The sequence below is a fragment of the Biomphalaria glabrata genome, chromosome 9, assembly GCF_947242115.1.
Source record: "Biomphalaria glabrata chromosome 9, xgBioGlab47.1, whole genome shotgun sequence".
NCBI classification, from domain to species: domain Eukaryota; kingdom Metazoa; phylum Mollusca; class Gastropoda; family Planorbidae; genus Biomphalaria; species Biomphalaria glabrata.
Window position 1 is genome coordinate 36,508,034 of NC_074719.1, and position 22,918 is coordinate 36,530,951.

Sequence of the window (22,918 nt, forward strand, 5' to 3'; positions counted from 1 at the left end):
AATGAAAAATAGACAAAAAGAAATTAATGAGCAGCTATTTCTTGTGCCCCCCGCAGGGTCAATATATTATAGCTTTCATAAATATGTAAAAGTGAATATATAATTAGATTACACTTTGAAACAATTGAAATTTGTCTCATGGGTCTTATTTCATTAACATTTTTTCTTGCTTTTCCCTCTAGATTATTATCTATAGAGCCTCGAGGTGTTCTCTATTTTAAATCCCGTACCATTCTGGCTCCTTCTTTCGTAAAACAATGATGTCACCTTTTCACCTGATTAAGAATCCCTGCGCATTATCAAGAGATTTTTTTTTATTTAATGAAAAGATAACTCTAAGTAAACTTTGGCCTCGGTGTAAACCGGAAGTAGTTTAGTGTTTATATATTAGTGGTAGACTATCTATATTTTTTGTAGATAGTCTAGATCGTCTAACTATTTTATTATTATTATTATTATTCAGTTAAAATAAATACAAGTAAAGTGGCAGACTAGATATAGATCCCTATGACTATCTAGAGATCTCCAGATCTAGACGCTATCAAGCTAGTCACTTAGTGTAAAAACAATCGAAACAGTACAGAATACACACTCTGACTGTCACTCTGACACTCATCACTCACCACAGTGACTACACTGTCACTACACTCTTAGACTCTAACTCTAGCTACAGTCTACGTCTCTACACTGACTACAGAGTTACATTTTATGTCAGTCAGACTTGGTGATTGGTGTCACTCAGTCACAATCACAGTTACAGTAACTTACAGTATTGTCTTTTGTTTGTCAACTTTGTTTACTCCCAAGACTGAAGTAGTAGTCAAGATCTACTCGACATAAAAATGCGGATTTATTTATTACAATTGTTGTTATTTCCTTGCACAATTTAAGGATGGAGCCAGATCGCCAAGAACAACAACAGGTTAACATTTTTTAGCTTCCCCCCAAAAGGGGAAAAGACGCTATTAGTTTTGTGTGGAATGTCTGCCCGTCCTCGTTATATATATATATCTCGTAAACTAGAAAAGATAGTGAAAATCTGACGCCATAATATTTTAGACCATTCAAAGTTCTGATGCAACCAACAGCTACTTTTTTCTTTTCTGAAAGCGAAAAATCTAATTTTTTAAATGCAAGCAGTTTTTTCATAAAAATACACCACTTTTACAACTATTTATTAATAGTAACAAACACTGGAAGCTCTTTAGAAGGGGAGGAGACCAATTAAAATTATATATATTTTAAACAAATATATGCAAATGGTTTTAGATTTTTTGTCAAAAATTTTTGTTTATTTATAACATTTGTATTGCTAAATTATATGTAAGTTCTATTATACTAACTACTACATTTACACACAAAAAAATTGTTTTTTTTTTAAAGAGAAAAAATCTATTTAGTATACACTGTATGTAAGTTGGACATAATTTATAACAACAATTAATAAGTAGTTTTTCATATTATCGCGTGAACTGCAGTGCTTCCCGAAAGAAATAGTACACTTAACAATTTTTTTTTTAAGGAAATGTTTATTTCTTGAGGATTTGAATATAAGACCCTTTACAAAACAATTAGATCAATTAGATATTCATTAAATCAGTTAGGCCAGCTTCACATCTAACTTCACTTGCACTTTCACATATCCTTTGGTCTGCTGGACCGCTGGGGCACCACACAATATCTGTCAACCTTCTTTCACCATTCTTCTCTGTAATTTGCCTTTGATAGAATTTCATTCTGATATTCTTTCTGAAAATATTGAAACCTGCCTTTTAACATGCCTGGGTGGACCACTACCTGGGCCGATTTTGAGTTTGTGTTTCCACACAAACTGTCTTTGTAACCTTGTTATAATTTATAATTAAAATTAGTCTAGAGTTCTAGTTTCTAGAGATCAAGTAGATCTAGATCTATAGTAGATATAAATTATTCTATATATCATATTTAAATAATTATTATAATCTACATATATAATTCTCTTCTTCCCTCAACAGTTTAAATGAGAAGATGAAGTAAAGGAAAGATCACTCTCTTATTTCTGTGGATAGTCCACGAGAAAACAAGAATGGGGGGGGGGGGGAGAACATGTAGTCACAAAATAGCAGGGCTGACCTTGTAACCAAGAAATATCACTCTTTTTTTTTTTATTTTTTTTATTTCTATCTAACGTTAAAAAAAAAGGGGAGGGGGGGGAGTAATCTACTCAGTAGTAACTATCAAGATGACAGAGCATGCTCAAGAGTTAGGACATCATGGGAAGGTCACTCTTTTATTTTTGCAACTCGGATGGAGGGAGTTATCCTAGGTAATTTAAGAGGTGAAAGGAAAGGGGGGGGGGAAAGGGTTACCGTCACTAAATAGCAGAACCGGACTTAACCATTGTAGAGCCCTATGAGAAACAGATTTCGCGGGGCCAAGTTTGGGTAGGGATTCGGATAATAAGTGAAAATTAAGAGCTTGTATTAGAAAATAAATTCGTCTTTGCATTTTATTCATTCTTTAGTACGTACAGATTTACTTTACGAGCCTTGCGTGTAGCGAAGTCATACAGTACATCATAAAAATTCTATTTCCTACATAGATCACACTCAATAGCAAGAATTACCAAATGTTTCAATCTATCTATGAGCATTGTTGATCTCAAGTAATACTTCATTAGTTTGAGGCGCGAGAAGCTTCTTTCACTAGATTCCACAATTGCGGATATTGCATAATGCCATTGTTTTTTTATCGCGTTATTGGCATTTTCCATATTGAATGACACCCCAAAATGACAATTTTCGTCTATATATTTCAGGAGATTTGTATGAGTTTTCAAAAAGATTTTAATAATTTCCGGATATTTCCAGGACTTTTTCATATATTTTGCAATTTCAGGAGATTTCCAGGACCTCCTGTTAAATCGACAGGAGGCAGTGGGAAATCTGTTATAAGTTATAAAATTGTTTAATTTAATAATTTATACACCTAAAATTAGTGCAGGTCCTATAAAAGTGCGGGGCCCACTGCGGTCGCATAGGTTGCAGTGGCCTAAGGTCGGCCCTGCAAAATAGGGGCATATGCTATGCCGCCAGTTGACTAGTATTCTTAATAATTTGGGAGTGTCAAGTAACTCCTACTTATTACTTACGTTGCCACTATGTATCAGGCCAGGACATGGCACCCCTGACACACCATAGGCCTACTAGCGTGCCCTTTTATTACAGAAACCACGATAAAATCAGTAATAAGGAAGCTGTTTCTTATATACGTTCTTGCACAATACAATAAAACAAAGATGTGTATATGTGTGTGTATTTGCTTTGTATTAAAACCTACTTTCATTTTTTTATTCTATTGACTTGTAACTGAAAACCTTAGAGTAAAATTTAAAATTACATAAAAGAAATCAATCCAAATCACTGCATTTAAATCTGGCAACCAAAGAAAAATAATATGAAATAAAAAAAAGAAGAAAAAAAAAAAAAGAAACATGTGACCTCTGTAACTAGTGTACAGGTATAATAACATTTTAAGTTTAAAGACAGTTTTCTAAGCTGGTTGTGAAGAAATTTATTATTTATATATTTTTTTTAATAATGTCATTTTATAAGTTAAAGTGGTATTGATGTATATTTCTGTATTCAAAATTGTGAAATAACCTTCAAATATTTTGGACTTAGGTTGTTCAATTTCAAGATGATGCCAACAGATTCTGGCGTGAAGAAAGAGAAGAGGGTGCAGTATATCATGCTTACCTAAAGAAAGTAACATACTTGTCGCAGGCCCGTGTAAGTTATCATACATTCCCATTAGCAGATATCTCAATAGAGCTTTAAAATGATGTAGTTATGTGGTAAATTAACTATTATTAAATTAAAAAAAACATTTCAGCTGGAAGATGAGAATGAAAGAAACAGTGAGTTCTCACATCTGATGTGGGAAACTCATAAAGTTAGAGTGATTCGTGCTGGCACTCTAGCCAAGTTGGTGGAGAGCCTGACCAACATTCAAGGAGAAATGGACTCCAGTTATGTCAATATTTTTCTAGCAACATACAGAACTTTTGCCACTTCTCGCCAAGTGCTGGATGCATTGATGGAACGGTTAGTTAGCTATATTCTAGCAGTGTTATTACATTTGTAGTATTTCAATATTGTTTTAAAGAAAATTATGTTTAGAACTTAAATAAAATGAATGTTTCTAACTTTGAATGTCATTGCAATGTAATAAAACTAACAGTGTTGTTTTTTTTTTAATTAGTGTCTGGCCACTTCCTCCTGTGTGACTTAATTTCCGCACTTCATCCCCTTTTGTATGTAATCCCCTGGTCCTCTGATCCTTTTATCTTAGAAATTTTATTTATATATAAATCAATTTTCAAGTATTTTGTGTTTACTTATATAATAGGAAATATGCTCATGTTGGTAGTAAAAAAAATATTAGGGATAGAAAAAAATAAACTTTACAATTTAAAATTGATGCACTTATATTGATGGTAACAAAATCAAAACTTATGAAAAGAATGAACAATTAACAAATAACTATAAAGTGATAGATGACAGTAAGCATTATCATGCTTCTTCTTATTGTCCTTATCTCTCATAAGGTGTTCACTACTTCCACCACATCTTAGCCATTGATGATAACACACTCCAAAGGATATATATCCCAACTAGCCCGCATCTTCTATTTTGTTGCCCCTTGGCAAGAAGATGAATAAGCTTTTATTCAGTGATCAATAGATAATGTTGAAATCCCCTAAATCAAACAGAATCAAATTAACTAAAAAAAAAAAGGGTCTAATAATGTTATTTAAGGCTTATTAGCTTTAATGACTAACAGTCAAGAGGAAGTGTGGTGGAGAGGGGCACAAAGACAGGGACTTAAATAATTAATTTAGAATGGCCTTTCTAGGTTAAAAAAAGAATTATTCAGGGTGCATAGGCTATTTTTTTAAAATGTAGCAATTAATAAAATGAATTTTCCTTTTATATATATATATGTATATATATGTCAAAGAAAAGTTTTTATAAAAAAAGTGCACATTGCTTTTCATTTTAGATACCGATTTCTGAGGTCACAGACTAAAGTGGATAAAACAGAATTGTGTGAGAACATGCTTAGGTAATGAAGGCATGCATTGCAAATGTAGAATAAATACTTAAGTAACCATTTAATTAAATTTTGGTGACATTTATTTTTAAATTACATAAAATGGCCAATTACTGTGAAGCTGATTATATGAAGTCTTGTAAAAAAAACACCATTTCTCTCTTGAAGGTCATTAAAATCTGTGTTATTTGTTTGGCTCGACTCCTATCCTGAAGACTTTCACATGGCTCCAGACTACACCTGCCTTCATGAGCTGCAAAAGTTTGCTAAAGACACTGCTCCTGGCTCTGGGATAGAAGCCAAAGTGAAGGAGAAGCTGGAGGCATTCAGACAAGAAGATGCAGAGATGACAGGTCAGTCAGTTTACTTTATCAGTTTGTTTATTAAAAAGTATACAATTTTGTAAGGTTGTACAGTCAGTTGAAAAGAACCATCTAGCTACTATCTTAATATTCAACATCATCTGCTTTGAATTATAATAAAAACTGTCTTGGAACCCCCATATTGATGCAACTATCAAAAAATAAAAAAAAAACTAATAAGGTTTATTAAAAGAAATCTATAAATCAAATAAGAACATAAAACTAAAATGTTATTTAACCTTGATTAGGCAAATAATAGAATATGCATCCTCTATTTGGGACTCCTCAATTTAAGAAAACATTAAGAAACTGGAACAGACACAAAGAGCAGTGAAAATTACTAAATCACTAATCACTAAATTTAGAGAGCCTTCAGGAGAGAAGACTCAAAAGTAAAGAAGCAAATTTACATAAAACACTGAACCATAATCTTCAAATACGAAAACAAAATCAAATAAAATACTCAGAAAGACACAAAGATAAAGGCACATTCCTCGTTCTATATGCTAGGACTCCTTCTTCCCTAGTTCTATTAAAGCATGGAATGGGTTGCCTGAGCCAGCAAGGAAAACCAGTGACTTGGCAGAATTCAAGTCATTGGTTTTCATGCATGACTAGATGCATGATGCGTAGGAAGTAATCATCTTCTTTTTTGAAGTTATGTTTGTATTATATAAGATAAGATACATTTGAAGCTGTCATTAAATAAAATACAAATCTGTATCATACGATCCACTCATTTTCCTCTATAAGTAAATGTCCCTATTTAATTTAATAAACAGAAATAAAATAAAATATTGCCATCACTGACCAACAATTTTGACTGCATTGTTTTCTGCTACTTGTCTTCTCATGATCTCCAACTTCATTTGGTCTATTTATGTGGAAGCGTGGTCAAGAGGCTAAGTACGCTTGAACTTGGCTTGGCATGGCTACCTATGAAGGGGGCTCGAGGTTCGACACCAGACTCGAGCAGAGTTGTGTTTACTGAGCGCCTAATGGCAGCACGAAAAACTTTCTACCAGATACCCTCTCCCCGCACAGGTCCACAAGTGAGATTGGACCGTAGCGCTCTGAGCATGCTATAAGCATGAAAGTAGCACTACATAAAAGCTATTATAATAATAATGTGTATTTAAATGGTAATAACTTGGGGGACTACATTACTATGTAAATATTACTTTCATGTTTTAGACTCAAATGGTAATTATACCCAAGAAGTGTTCTGTACGTTTAAAGTCTTTTTGTTTGACTGAAAGAATAACTTAGCGCATTCCTACCATCTTTTTTTTTTAAACTGTACCACAGCTCGGCAGCTGGAGCTCTCATTTTCCCTGACAGATGGAAGTGGTCATCCACCAGACACAGATAGCAGCAAATCTTTAGCTCTGCTGGATATCTCTTGTAGGAAAATAGCAGAGCAGCTGACATTCAAGGATGCTGTAAGTACATTTAAAATAGCTTTGTATACTACTCCCAACATGGAAAAACAAAATGTGTTATGTCTGTACATTAGTTACAAGTTTGTCGTGACCTTACTTTTTTCATGTTAAGGGGAGTCAATCAAGTCCTAATTCTACTGTTTTGAAATAATTCTCAAATAAAATGTTGATTATTAATATTTCTTTGTTGTATATTTATTGGCTTTATATTCTAACACATGAGATGAATTCACTCAACCCTTCTTCTGCCTGAAGGTTCCTTCACGTATGAGACCATTCTGGATTTCCCATTCCACCCACTAACTGGGAAGGCCAAGGCCTAAAATCTCGGGGAATTTTTTCATATTTATATTAGGTTCTAACTCGAACTGTTTTCAGTCTTTTGTTTTTTTCTAACAGTGTTATATTTCATGTAAGTTTCATGCTATGTATTCATGACATAAATCATCATCACCATTCTCTGTATTCCCATGATCTCTATGAATGATCACCTTCATTGTCAGTTATTTTCTTCATCCCTCCTTCTACTTGTAGTCTGCTTTTTACAGCTGAGCTGCAGGCTGGTTTTTTTTTTTAGCATTAAAGGAAAAAATAGCATGCTGTTTTTTTTAAACTGTTCTGTTTTTTTTAGCTGTTCTGTACTACCATACAGAGTTTTGGTTATGTTGGGTTCTTGTGGTAGTTAGGGTCTGCCTAAGATGAATTAAATTGATCTATTCATAGAGGATTAGAATGACAGTTTCTACTGATGGAGGTGCAGTGTTTATCTTTTAAGGTGAAAATTTAAAGGTTTTCATAGTTGGAAGATTGTAGATAGCTCTTTACTGGGGGAGAAAAATTGATATTGTCCAATTATTTTTTTGGCATGGTCATTTCTCTGAAAATGATGCCCATTTGATTAAATGCCAGTTACATGACCTACCAACTTTAAAAAACTCTTAATTGTGGTTTCTTTCAATAGAATTTAATAATTTGTTCCAACAGGATCTGTTTCGTAAAGTGATCCCACACCACTGTCTTGGGGCCTATTGGAGCCGGAGAGATAAAGAAGGTCAGTGTGATGCCCCCAGCATTCAGGCCACCATCCAGCAATTCAACAATGTATCACGACGTGTTATAGCCACCATACTTAAAACCAGAGAGCTGAAAACTGCCCAGAGGGCAAAGGTCATACAGAAGTGGATAATGATTGCTCAGGTTAGAATGGCAAAAAAACTACTGGTAACCCACAGTCAATAATTTTTGCTCTTTTATGAGTTGTCTTATCATTTTCTGAGTAATACAGTAAATAAAGTTATTGGTTGTATTAATTTGGTCAAGGTGTAGCTAGAGGATGAAAAAACATAATTTTAAAAACAAAATCAGACCTGAAAGTATAGTGTGACTTTGTTGCATAAAACTTCTGATCATCACTGATTTGTCACTATATAAGGGCTTTCACTAGAAAAGCAACTGATTGTCTTGAGGACCCACTGAAATCCACACATTGATAACTTGAGGTTCAAGGTGAAATTCTTTTTAGACTCAAGCCACAGAATAAAAAAAAAAGAAATTGACATTGAACAAAATAGAAGTCACAGTAATAATTACAATATTTATGATTCAACGTTAATCTGGTATAAATATTAATTGACATACACTGAACTTGACTGACTGAAAGATTCCAGCTATGCAGGTTTTTATTTCTTTTAGCTAGACTTTTCTAGAAGCCGCGGTAGCTTTCAAAGCTTTCATAGAAGTTGCCTTCACGCTGGCCATTTGAAGTTGTTTACTATTGCTCAAGGTCTTAACTGTAAATTTATAGTAGTATTTATTTTTTCCTTTAACTTACTTTGTTTTATTCTACCCTCTTTACGGAATACCTTGTTGGGTGTGACTATCTAATATTTTCCTGCATGTTTCACTACTACAAATAGTTTCTTGAATAGCTATGAGCTGACATAGATTACATAATGTAAATTCTTCCATTTGTGATTTGAATTCTCGAATATTATTCATTGTATCTCAAATGATAGTTTTTCCTTGTTTTAAATTGACCTACTAGTAATACACTAAAACATTATTATTATTATTATTATTTTCATTTTTCGTTCTTGTTTTTAAATCTACTTTTCAAGGATCTTCGTGAGTTGAAAAACTTTTCTTCACTGAAAGCCATCATCACAGGACTACAGTCTCATCCTGTGTACAGGCTGAAAAAAACTTGGGCGGTTTTATCAAAGTAAGTGTAGCGAAATTAGTTCTACAGTTTGCCTCGTCTTTTCATTGTAACCAGTTCTAACCAGCTGCTGTGCTGCGAGCTCTTTTGCAGTCCCTAGTAAACTTGCAATTTGTAGGGCAGATAATGTAAAGGTCATCTGTTTCTATGGTTAGCTACAGTGTCATGTTGCCCTAAAGATCCCCAAATTAAAAATCCCATTCTTTACCAGGATTCAAACGCTGGACCCCTCGCTTAGAAGCCAAGTGCTTTACCACTCAGCCACTGTGCCTTCTTGCAGTCCCCAACTAAAATATTGCATGATGTCCTCCTCTTCTGCTAGTAGGCTATCATACCTGGTGTTGATAAAACAAATTCTGAGACTAAAAGACAAAAATACTCAGAGTATGAAATATTTGTATGTTTATTAATTTATGATGTGTATAGGTATATAAATAAATATTTTTTATTTCTCTGCAGAGATGCAATGGTTCTATTTGAAGAACTCAGTGAAATATTCTCTGTAGAGAACAATCAAATCAACTCAAGAGAGTTACTTATGAAAGTAAGAATGACATTTTTTTTTCTCATTGCTATTGTGACCTTGTTTTAAATTTCTTTCATAGTTAACCCTTAAGACGCGTGTGGTAGTTTAGCCTCTAAGCACTAGAGATGTAAATCCATTTTGTATGCACTCTAATAAAAAAGCTCAGCACTTCAAAGGTTAAGTGAACAACTCTTAATTTGAGTACTTTATAAAGTAATCCAAGTTTTGGATTTGCGGAAGCTATGTTAAATTTATATAAAAGGTTTACAATGATATGAATTTCTCCGCAGGAAGCCACAGCCAAATTCCCTGACCTAGATTCACAGAGCAAAAGCTTAAAGAGAAAAAATTTACAAAAGCGAAGATCCTGGATAGATAATGTAGGTTTTTTTTTCTTTTCTAATTTTGCAAGTCATAATGATGCAGTTTTTATACAGTTCAGTGATATTTTATTGTTTTTAACTCTCTAAATTTACATTTAAATAAATCCAGTAGACCTATCACTATGTATCTTTTTCATTTTACATAAAATTCTGCTAACAAAACAACAATAAATATTTGTAAGCCGATTTCATTTTAAGAAACCAAATAAAAAAAGAAACAAACAAAATATATTCAAAAAGAGACTACAATGTTTATTTTTTTTTTTTACAAAACATATTTTCTTATTACTCTTCAAATCTATACATCATCCAGGGAATAGTTCAGGGTACTGTTCCTTATCTGGGGACATTCCTGACTGACCTGACTATGATAGACACTGCTTATCCAGACTGCACCGAAGAAGGCCTTATTAACTTTGAGAAGCGTAGGAAGGAGTTTGAAGTGCTGGCTCAGCTTCGTCTCCTTCAGTCTGCGGCATCCATCTACAATATTGCAGAGGACAGCAGTTTCTGGCGTTGGTTCAACTCTATCACCACATATGCTGACTTGGAAAGGTAACTGTACCTTGTAAATGAAAATTATAAACAAAGAAAACATTAAAAAAAAAATAACTTACTAGCACACCCCTTATTTCTTATTTTCACTTTCTTTGTCAGATAAGGTAGTAATTAATGACTTGAGTTTATAGTTAAGTTAGCTTTTTCATACAAAAATTGCTTAGTTTTGAAATGTTAAAGAAAAATTTTGTTTTTCTTTCACCAGTCACGAATTGTCCTGCTCCCTTGAGCCTCAGTCAGAAAGTCTGGCTAAAATAAAAAAAAAGTCTGCCAGGTAAGATTTAATTTTTATAACTTTTTTTCAGTACAAATTGATAATAAGGCTTTTTTTTTTAGCTATTAATAATAACAAAAATCATTTAGTAAAGAGCAACCATATGTGGCAGATAGATGTACATGAGGCAGATAGATGTACCTGAGGCAGATAGATGTACATGAGACAGATAGATGTACATGAGGCAGATAGATGTACATGAGGCAGATAGATGTACATGAGACAGATAGATGTACATGAGACAGATAGATGTACATGAGACAGATAGATGTACCTGAGGCAGATAGATGTACATGAGACAGATAGATGTACATGAGGCAGATAGATGTACATGAGACAGATAGATGTACATGAGGCAGATAGATGTACATGAGACAGATAGATGTACCTGAGGCAGATAGATGTACATGAGACAGATAGATGTACATGAGACAGATAGATGTACCTGAGGCAGATAGATGTACATGAGACAGATAGATGTACATGAGGCAGATAGATGTACATGAGACAGATAGATGTACATGAGGCAGATAGATGTACATGAGACAGATAGATGTACATGAGGCAGAGGTTGTCAAATATTTAATTACAACATTTTCTCTACTCTGTTTCTTACCATTTAGTGATAAAATCTGAAACGAAAGAATCTCATCTTTTTTTTTAAATCTGTTTGGGGACAAAATTATTATTATTTTGTTCTTCATTTAATTAACCTTTGAACTAATTTTTTTTACCATTTTATTTCATTTATTAAATTATATTTATGGACCTTGGGTTATTTGGACAATTTTCTGAGCTTCTGAAAAGTATGAGAAGAATTATTTTCCATCACACAAATGCTGATATTCCATCATTGGTATTCCTGTTCAAAAGTATTGTTATGACAAACTTGACCACACAAAACTTCACACGTGCATTTACAGGACCTTAGAATTTCATTCCTTGTTCATTCACTTTTTTTATACAGTAAAAAGTTTAGTTATGAATTATGATGCACTTTATGGATGTCATTTTTCTTTTAAAAATACAATCTTACTGTCACTTTTCAGTATGTAATGTTGATATCGGCTTTACCTTGTTAATAATTGGTCACTCTAAAGCATTTTTTTCTATTGGATAAATCTGTGTCTTTTCTTTTTTTACCTGTGATGTAAATTCACTGACATTTTCCAGAATGTTTTGTTTTTTTAATCCCTTTCCATTTGCTAAGCACAAGGCTCATAGAATAAATCTATGTTTGAAACAATTGTTTTGTTTTTACTAATGTCATCTTTTTTTTTTTTTTCTCTTTGTTCAGTATTTAAATTTTCATTATTTATTTGTATAATTTGTTAAAAATAATTCTAAATATTTTAATATTTAAAAGTCATTCTTAAATAGTTATTGAAAGTATTTCTTTTACAGAAGGGTGTTTATAATAGTCACTAAAAATTAGTATACATTATTTTTTTATTTTTTTTTTATTGTCATAATGAAAATCATTGCTTTAAAATTTCACCACATAAAGCACAGATATAAAATGAAGTCAACTTGAAAAGGAATTATGGGATAAATAATTTTATGTAAATTCCTATTGATTCAATATTGATTAAATTTTTAAGTACAATTAATGTTAAAAAAAAAGTTAATCAGTAAAATATTAGTGAAAACTTTTGTTGGAAGACTACTAATGTTAAGCTATTAAGATGGAGTTTTTTTTTGAAAGACCAGGGGGGATAATCGATGTGCTTACATTGTCTGTCTCACTCGGCACAGCCCACATACTTATAATAGAATGTTTAGAACTCCAACCTGTGTGCCTGCACTTTGTTGGCTTACAATTTTGATCTGTTTATCTTTTGATTATGCATGCTCGGCAGTATTAATGGACCACATTTGAAAAGGAGGGTGTCGGCAGCTAAACTGTATGCTTGTTTTGCCTGCCGATCCCGCTTCTCGGAGCCCAATATGTCCTCATCCAGCTTGGAGGACAACCGGGCACCCTATGACCAGCAGGATTGGTAAGTGCTTGATCAATGGTTGTTTGTCTTAAGGGCCCCTGCTGATCATCTGAGTTGTCAGGTTTTTTTTTTTTTTTTGTTGTTGTTTTTATTTGGTTTAAAACTTAAAATGATAAAAGTTAATGTAACATTGAACTAAGAGTTAATGCATTGAATTGATTAGCATTGAAAGTCCTTTTGCAATTAGAAATCAGATGCTGAGTTGTACTAAGGTTTGGGAAAAAACAAACATTTTTAATAGGAGAACTAACTGTTTTTTCTGAGTAAAAGTATGATTTTGTAGGGATCGGGTTAGGTTTTCAGACGCTTGCTTGACCAACACAACAGTTGGCCGGGTTACGGGATATTTAGGTGACACTGCTTTGGTGGTCATTTTGGCGATGCTGTTTTGGCAATGTAATCTTTTGGCACTAAATTTGTAGAGATTTATTGTAAATTAATTTAGATATGTGTTTCAAAAGATTGATACATGTTTTTTTTTTGTTTTGCATGTGTCTTTCTGTTTCAGTTATTTACATTTTTATGTGTTAAATTTTCCTGTTTGATATTAGATGTTTGGTGGGCCATTAAATGGTCACTCCATATGTCATCATTTATGATACATGGGATTTAATACTATTAATTGAAAAATCATTAAGTGGCTTTTTATTTTGGAACCTGACCTAAGCTGTAATGTGATACCAACAAGTTTGATGGGAAGTGCAGGGTGAGAATAATATTGTTCTCTACCTTAAAATACCACATATCCTGAAGTTTAATGGGATTTTGGAGGAGCTTTATTAATTGTCCATTCATCATGTTCTTTGAGAATCTGATTTGTTATATTTAGAACCATTTATTCCTTAAATATTCAAAACTTAAAAAAAAATTTTTTTTATAAAACAAATTTTTGTTGTTCTTTTTTAAATATTTAGGTTTATTTTTCATTTAGAAAATATGTTTATCATAAAATGTTTTTTCTAAAATAGCAACATAACTCTTGGTGCCAAAATAGCAGTGCCAAAGCGGCTACGCCAAAACGTCACCTACTGCAACAGCTTTGGCAGATTGTGTAAAATAGCTTATTAGGGTTAGGAAAAAGGTTACCATGTTAAACTGTCATGTTTGTAAATGTAACACATCAGCCCACAGTTATGTCAGCTGGGTGGGTGTTGGTTAAACATGGTAGACCCATTTGGTATTTGTTAGAATTTTAAAAACAAAGGATGGTAAGACAGAGAAATTGGAGAAGAATTTGTTTTATACTGACAAGTCCCAGAGTTTTGCTGTCACTCAGTTGTTTTTAAATGACATGTAATAAAACCTGGTCTAGGATGGAGTTTCAAAGACGACTAAAACTATATGTTGAGCTAGTCACCATATCTAGATTTAGGTCAAGTTCTTAAAATCTGCCTCTAAATCTACTTGAGATATTGTCTACACATTTTTAAAAAATTCAATGTTAAATCACCTTGATGTCCTTAATTCAATGTCTGAAATTGGACATCATGGCTCTCCTCCTCTACACAGTTTGTTAGTTTGTCAGATCAAACTAGGTCTACGTTGCCCATTTTAAAGTGGCCAATGCAATGATTAAATGGTAGATTAAATGAACAGCAGGGCTCCTAGCAGACAAACAAGGTGGTGTCAGCCTGGTTGTAGTTAGTAGTCCAGCTTTGAATGTTTAGTTGCTTTGCTGCAGCTTTTTTGTAACCAGATTTTTAGGTGGCAAAACTTTCTATATCTTCTTTTTTCTTTTTACTAATTTAACTTCATTTTAAGTACTGAATATTTTTTTTTGGTCTTTCTTTCTTTTTTTTTTTAACTCATGCTTTCTTTTTTTCTTTGTATCTCAATTTCAGCTTAAAATTTTTTATTTCCATGTTAACAAGTTAAGTCAATTTTCTGTAGGTACTAGTGAAAGAAAATGATGAATTTGTAATTTGTCTTAGTCATTCATTACTGATAATTTGATCAAACTTGAATTTTTAGGGTTAAAGTAATAACAAATGTTTCAATTAGTATTTGTGTTTGGCTATTATTTTCTTTTAATCTTATTTGTGTGCTTTATTTTGTTTTAATTTTTTATTTCATTAATTCATTTTATTCCTTTATTTAGTCTTGCCAAAGAACACTAGGGACAAACTAAAGAGAGACAGTAGAATGAAAATGTTACACAAGAATTGAGTGCTGAATGTGTCTTGGTATTTTCAAAAGTTAAATCTCATGACCCAAGTGTTGCATGCTGGGAATCTTTATTTAAAAGTTGAAAGTTTACCTTTCAAACCTTGCAATCTATAGGGCAGATGATGTAAAGAAGCTCATCTGTTTCTGTGGCCCACAGTTAATGAAGGTGTCATGTGGCCAGCACAACGACCAACCGCTTTTATATTTCACCAACTTTTGTCAGGTACCCATTAGAGCTAGGTGAACTCACAGGCGCCCAAAGATCCTGAAATTGAAAATCCCAGTCTTCATTAGGATTTGAACACTGGACCCTCGATTTGGAAACCAAGCACTTTACCTCTCATCTACCGCACCTCTGATCTTTGTTAGGTCAAGAGATAAAGTAGATCCTCATTATGGAACAAAAGATTTTAATCCAAGTAAAAATCATGAAAAGATTGAACACAAACACTATATAGCAAGCCATAATACACTTTATAACTCTAAGTCAATAATATATTCTCCAAAAGTAGACTTATGAAGATTTTATTATAAACTAAACAAAAAAATTTTTTGAACTGAGAAACAAGTCTCGTATATATATTTAGGTTTCCAAACCTAAAGTTCAAGAAAGTACTCCTGCTGGAAACAAATTATTTCCCTTCTATATAGAAGCTAAAAACTTTGAGAAGCCAATGTATAATAAACTTTCTTTGTACACTTCTGTTTGGACCTTGACACGTACACAATGTGACTATTCACTTAGTCTTTGTTTTCGAATGTCTCTGTTGTGTGATATAATCATCAAGTCCAATATTCTATTAGATCTATAAGTCTCCTACATTTTTATACAAATCATTTTTTTTTTTTTGGTTGCTTAATTTTTGTAAACCATTAGATTTTTTTTTTTTTTTAAATTTATTTTTTCTTTCTAGCTATTTCATGCTTGTCTTTTACATTATAAAATCTTTATTTCGAATCATTTTATTTCTCTATTTGTATTTCTTATACTTTATGAAGCTTGCTTGTTATTCCTATAATTTACTCCATTGGACTTATTTTTATTAATTGGTTAATAAACTAACATTTTTTGTTCCTATGATTTTATTTCAATTTTGTAGCATATCAGCACTACTTAAGACATGTCTTACTGATTTTAGAAAATACAATAAACATGCATATATATTTTTTTTTTGTGTACAGCCATTCATCCCTGAAGCAGTAAATCTTTGTTTTTGAGTCTTTGAGCTTACTGATTTTAGTAGTTAATTTTTTATTTCTAATTAAAAAAAAAATAAGCCTGAAAACTATAAATTTATAAATAAATGTAGTGCATTAACAATAAAGTTTATACAATCAGTATGCTTACAACAGTTTTATATAGGTTATGTACAGAATAACAAATATTTAAATGTTAGATTGTATACCATTTACATGTATCTTAAAACATTTGAAATGTCTATTCAATATCTGTTCCTTTTTTTTAAAATAATATCTCATCAAATACTTTTCTTATTCCATTCCATTGAGGGCCAGTCTTTGAAAATGAAGAATGATGGGGCATAATTCTGACATTTAAAAAAAAATCTCATTTTATCCCGTACTATATATGGTACATGTTTCTTTGCAATGCATTTAAAATTACTGCTGGGAAAACAGCAGTGTTAATGAAATACTGTTTGTGGACTAAACCTAGATATATATATATATATATATATATATATATTTATTTATTTATTTATTATATACTGCATAAACCATATTGTAGTCATAATTCATTAGCTAATTTTTATACTATTGCTTTATTTTATTTTTTGTCTTCAATAATATTAATTTGTTAGAAAAACAACACTAAGGTTATGTTTTGGGGTGAAAACCAAATATTCTTTTTCAGTGACACTGTTGAACTAACCTATTTTTCACCCTAGTTTTATTACTTTTCTACACCCATCTACTTCAGAAAGAAATCTTAATACATTACTTTTTTTTTTATTTGCTTTATTTTTGTTAATTTGGGTTTAAAATATTAATTAAATATTATTATTATGTGATTGCTGCACAATCCATTTCCAACAAGCCTTTAAAAAAAACATTAATCCTCTATAAATATTGTTTCTTTTTGTATAAAATAAATGTAATTTTATTTACAGTGTTGATAAGTTATATACCTTGAGCTAGTTAAACAATCATTTTATGTGTCCATTATTTAAGACATGATTCAAATTTGTGCTCGTTAGTAACATTTCAGAACTTTACTAATGGGAATTTTCATTTTCAAAACAAAACATTATTCTGTAGAATATCAACAGCTGATAGATCTAACAAAGGGAAATTACTTCAGTGATTCCATACACCTGTTGAAAGCTAGTTCAGAAGAATAAAAAGTAATACATAAAGCGCTTAATCGTAATTTAGAAATAGAAAAACAAAACCTAATAAAATACTCAGAAAGACACAAAAGCTGATTTCTTATTCCATATGCTAGGACAAATTTGTACAAAAGCTCCTTCTTACTTAGTGCTATCAGTGAATGTAATGGGCTGCCTGGATCAGCCAGGAAAACCAATGATTTAGCAGAGTTTAAGTCACTGATTAACATGCATTGCTAGATCTACATTAATGTGTTGGATGTAGTCATCTTCTTTTTTGAAGTAACGTCTGTAATGTATAAGATAAGATAGGAATATTTGTTTCAGGACTTTGTAATTTGTTTATTCTCTCTCTGCTCTCTAGTTTAGGGACAAAGCCAGCCAGGCTGGACAACAAGCTAGGTCTTTTTTCTTGTGGCCTGGAGGAGAGGCACAGCATTGAGAGTATCCCTCCCACCATAGCTGCCACTATTGGTCCACTGGTCAGTCAGGTCTCTCAGGTCAGCTTAAACATGTTTGCACTAGAACCATTCATTGATTTTGGATTGTTTGTTGAGAATAAAGATTCTGTACTAAAAATAATGATATGTTTATAATATCTTTGAGGGAATAGAAAAAACAACTGTCCAATTAATCATAACATATTTCCAATGAAGCAAAGGCTTTATCTTAGTCTGAATATATTTTATACTAGTGCATTATACATACCAAAGTATGATGACAATGCAGAGGCTAGATAAAATATATATTCATACAACGGTCTTACTGTCAAAAACTTGCCATGGTACCCACGCATCATTATTAATAATAACTACAATCAAATATTAATTATGTTGTGAAAAGTTTGGACAAGTACCTTAGACTAAGATACTTGTCCAAAACACAAACACTGCACCTCAAGTAACCATTAATGGCCAACCACTAGAAATTGTTGATCACTTTTGTTACCTTAGTTCCATCATATCCAACAACACTCTATTGGATAAAAGACATAAACAACAGGATAGCCAAGGCAATGGCCACCATGTCACGGTTGCAGAAAAGAGTCTGGGACAACATATTGCTGACTAGCAGTACTAAAGCCCTAGTCTACCGGACCTGTGTGTTGAGCACCTTGCTGTACGGAAGTGAAACATGGTCAACCTACTCATGGCAGGAAAAAAAGCTGAATGTCTTCCACCTCCGATGCCTAAGGCGGATCTTTAAAATAAGGTGGCAAGATAAGATAACCAATGCGGAAGTGCTACAAAGAGCAGGGTGCCAGGACATCCGCTCTGTTATCAGCAGCAGACGCCTTGGCTAGCTTGGCCGCATTTGTAGAATGCCAGCAGGTCGACTTCCACAGGACATCCTGTATGGCGATCTAATAGAAGGCAGGAGAGCCACTGGTTGCCCACTTTTACGTTGTACGGATGTATGCAAACGCGACATGAAGCTCTTCAAAATCGACACTGGCAACTGGGAAGAGGTGGCACTGGACAGATCCACATGGAGAGAGAGCATAAAGGAAGGGTCACGGATTGCAGATGTCATACACAACAGAAGCAGAAAGAAGGGTGAAAATGCAACGGTGCCTGGTGATTATAGATGCCCAACCTGCAATTGCAGCTGTGTATTAAGGATTGGCCTCTTTAGTCACACAAGAAATTGCAAAGGGAAAAGATCGTCTCTCGAGATGTAAAATGCCACAGATGTCAAAAGTTTCTACAGTTGTTATATTATTTGTTTATTAAAATCATTTGTGAAGTTTGTGTATCAATTGAATAATTAAAATAAAAATAGAAGGGATCTCATCTCTTGTGTAAAACTAAAATGAACAGACGCATCTAAAACTGCTATTTTAATGCATTTGTATTTTTTTTTGTTACTCTACTGACAGCTGTCTCACTCCTCCTCTACCTCATCTGTGATCTCATCAGACAGTGACAGCCCATCTTCACACACGCCATTCAAATCTTCAGATTCCTATGTCATCAAAGTTTCCATTGAAAGTAACAAGAACGATGCAGCGCATGTATATAAAAGTATTATGGTAAAGATTCAGTTAGAATATAGACTGTATAGAAGGGAAGGCTAGTGAGCAATTGAATTGGCTTTAAATTGTTGCATATATGTTGAGAGATTATCTTTGGTATATATTTTATTTTCTTGCATTGGCCTAAACCATTCATTTTTTGTGTTCCTATAACTTGTCATCAAGGTTGTTTTTCCTTTGCTTCTATTTACTAGTTGCTGAACAGTGACCATACCCACACAGTTATTGAGAAAATTATTGAGAAATATGCACTGGAGGGACAAGCAGACAAATATTGTCTTTTGCAGATTTTACCTGATGGTGGTATGTTGATGTTTTTTTTATGTTGTCTTTATTATGTCATGCTACCCTGCTTCAAAGTGGTGCCCGGGTGGAAGCGTTCTTAGGAGGAAATGATTAGGCAAAAGGGTAGCAAAATAAGACTCCCGTGGGGGTGCCTAAGGGGGTGCGAGAGTATCTTCATTGCAATGTGCGGAGTTGTAAAAATGCTCCCGCAAGCTTGTCACAATCCAGGTGCTTTTCACCGAGGGGCGGTTACATTAATGACGTGTCCTGCATGGTTAGCCTGGTATAAGAAAGGAAAATGGCTGGGGTCCTGGTGTACGTGGCCTCTGACCCCCTGCCAGACAAAACAGTGTACACTGTTCCCCTTCAGGCCGGTGAGAGGGAGCTCTTGTTAGCTTTTGCTGGCCTAGAGTTCTAAGAACTGAAGGCTCAACTCTACCTGACAGTTTCAAGAAGAAAATATTGTCTTTTAAAATTTTAATAATAAAATTTTAGCTTATGCTTTAAATTTAATTCAAGTGTCATTTAAGATAAGATAAGATAATTTTATTGATGCAATCAAATGGAGATTCAATTTGACTACAATTGACAACCTCAGCATAACTACTTTACAAAAACAATATGGATGAAAAATTCGAACAACATTTGAAACCTTAGAGTCCTATACCTCATAACCTTTTATTTTAATAGTCAGACTCTTAAAACTCACCAATCATGAAGAACATGAATATTCATAATGCAGTAGAATGAATGTTCCTCCTCCATCTTTCAGTTATGTTTATTTGAACAGGTTTTTAGTGATTCAAATTTTTTTTCATCATCCTAAAGTTTTCATTAAATATGAGGCATTCTGCATCTTTGTTTTTTAACCTAGCAAGAAAATTCTTAGACATTTATCCACCTTGCATTCAATGTATGCTTTCATGTGATAGGACAGTCCTTGTGTGGCTCTATCAACCTTTATATCCAATTTGATACTTGTTCAAAAAAAGGTGGAATGAACCTTATATTTTGGATTCCTCAGTCTACTGTTGGGCGTCATTGATTGAGAGCTATAGTTTTGTCCTTGTCTATTGACTTGAATTTAGTAAGTGCTGCTTTGATCTTCCAGATTGTAGCAAGTACTTCAGGTTGAATTCTTTAAGAAAAAAAGCTTCCAAGTAGTTAGGCTGCCTGGTCGTATGGCATGTGCTCTAGATTTTTTGTCACAATGTTTGCAAGTCTGAACCCTGCTTCCACTCCTTTCTTTGAAAGGAGGTATGGGCTTCGTTTATGAAGGAACATCCAAAACTAAAAAAAATAAAAAAACAACTAAAACAGCTCTTGGAGCCTGCAAACTTCATGACTTACTGTCTCTTTGGTCAACCAAAATGTAAGAATTAGTCCATCACTGAGCTTTGACTTAATGTTTCTTTGGTCAACCAAAATGTAAGAATTAGTCCATTTCTGAGCTTTGACTTATTGTCTCTTTGGTCAACCAAAATGTAAGAATTAGTCCATCACTGAGCTTTGACTGACTGTCTTCACAGATCTTAGGTAACTAATAGAGCTGTTAGCTATAATCACAATTAAAAAAATCATAATCGCAACTCTACCTCAAAACTAGCATATGGAAAAAAAAAAGCTTGACATGCAAGTTCTGAATTCCATAAAATAAAAAAAGTTTTGATTCTAGTTTGATTGATACATTTTGTGTGCTTGTTTTTCTCTCCAGAACTTTTGATTCCAGACAGGGCCAATGTTTTCTATGCCTTGAATAACTCTGTGGATTTAACTTTCATTTTGAGGACCAGGCAGGAGTATGAAGCCATTAAACAGAAAAGAAAAATTGGCAGAACCCGGCCCAAAAAGCTCACCTTGTGATTTTATGTGTATGTGCATTGTTTGGGTGTATTCAGAGTGAAAGATTTGACTACAGCAGCCGTGACTGACCTAATTACCATCAGTGTCTTTTCCCCTGTTGGACAGGTTGCTGGTGAGTTGGCAGCACCTGTTGTGTGACATTAGTGGTGGTGTTGAAAAATATTTCCTTGTGTTGTTAGCTACGATAGAATTTCTGGCTCTGTAAAATATGTTATTTATTTATTTAACTAGTGGTATTTTTTGGTCAATGAGGCTAGAGTTTTTTCCCACCAAGACTCTATGGCAGCTTTCTTTCATCATTGGTTAATGATGGAAGGGCAGTGATAAATAAACAACAGACTTTGATAAAAGATCATTTACTGTTGTGTGACACTTTAAAATGAGTTTAAAACCTGAAATCAGGAGAAGCCAGCAGGATTTAAAATCAACTCTTCACTGCAGAAATCTGTGTCTAAAAAAACAGGATTCTCTTTCAGACATTATTTCTCAGGTAGTTTTTCCTTGTCTTTTGTCAAGTGTGTTTATGATGCTTGTATATTTTTTTTTATTCTGTAGGAACTAGAGTTTATACATTTTTATTTATTATTTAAGCAAAGGTTTCCCCAAAGCACAGAAAATACAAACTAAAAAAAAATTAAAATCTGGGATTTGGGATTTGTTTTTTCATCTGATTTAGTCTATTTTTAAAGAGATTGACCCTAGGTATTAAAGTAAAATTAAAATACAAGACAAGATACATTTTTTTTTTCCTTTCAGGACAATAGTTTTGAAAAAATGATTATCTTATTAAAACATATTTTCTCTTTAAATCAAAATTTAAAAAAAAAATTCTTCAAAATTTAGAACAAAGATATTTGTTTTTCATAGAATCATTATTAAATTGTAGATTTGCATTTCAATTAACTTTTCAATACTTGTTATATTGTATACATTTAATTTGGGGAAGAAACTTTGTAAAGTTAATAGCAACAAAAATGAGTTGCTCTGTTCTGTATAAGACTTGAAGTTGAATTATTTTTTTGTAGTCATGCATTTAATTGTTTTTTTTTTTTATATACAACCATTAGTGTATTTTTAATATATTTCTATTAATACTAAAACATGTAATTGAATTTCATAGCGCCATGATGCAGCATATATCCTTTATCTTGTGTATGTTTGTTTTATCATCAAGGAACAAGTTTTGATTTAATGTTTTGTTTCTTTCTACAACTTAAGTTTATATTTGAACGCTGTTTAAACTTAACATTCTGCAAAACTATTTTTGTAAGTATAGGTGTTGTAACTCCACGCTTTTGTAAGCAAAAGATTATTATTTTTTGTTTTACTTGGTACATAAACTTTAAAAAAAGAATATTATCTTT

The 22,918-nt window shown here is 32.9% G+C and overlaps 1 protein-coding gene across 2 annotated transcripts; it reads left to right on the forward strand.

Moving 5' to 3' along the window:
* Nucleotides 1-652: 652 nt before the first annotated feature.
* On the forward strand, nucleotides 653-22,268 carry LOC106056337 (ral guanine nucleotide dissociation stimulator-like 1). Of its 2 annotated transcripts, XM_056042738.1 has the most exons (17): nucleotides 653-922; nucleotides 3,663-3,770; nucleotides 3,874-4,085; nucleotides 5,044-5,106; nucleotides 5,263-5,447; nucleotides 6,765-6,898; nucleotides 7,883-8,095; nucleotides 9,016-9,119; nucleotides 9,576-9,660; nucleotides 9,933-10,022; nucleotides 10,339-10,580; nucleotides 10,789-10,857; nucleotides 12,717-12,857; nucleotides 17,736-17,871; nucleotides 19,251-19,403; nucleotides 19,601-19,709; nucleotides 21,406-22,268. In XM_056042738.1, exons 1-17 carry the CDS (start codon nucleotides 893-895, stop codon nucleotides 21,552-21,554), a joined length of 2,223 nt encoding a protein of 740 aa, XP_055898713.1. In that variant the 5' UTR covers nucleotides 653-892; the 3' UTR covers nucleotides 21,555-22,268. The 2 variants fall into 2 exon arrangements, with proteins under 2 accessions (XP_055898713.1, XP_055898714.1); XM_056042739.1 differs by lacking the exon at nucleotides 12,717-12,857.
* The last annotated feature ends 650 nt before the right edge of the window (nucleotides 22,269-22,918 follow it).

Bases quoted from the DNA above. Each gene is read 5' to 3' on its own strand.
- LOC106056337 (XM_056042738.1), top strand. From the start codon at position 893: ATGGAGCCAGATCGCCAAGAACAACAACAG. The intron at 10,858-12,716 runs GTAAGATTTAAT...CATGCTCGGCAG, and splicing joins ATAAAAAAAAAGTCTGCCAG to TATTAATGGACCACATTTGA. The intron at 17,872-19,250 runs GTCAGCTTAAAC...CTCTACTGACAG, and splicing joins TGGTCAGTCAGGTCTCTCAG to CTGTCTCACTCCTCCTCTAC.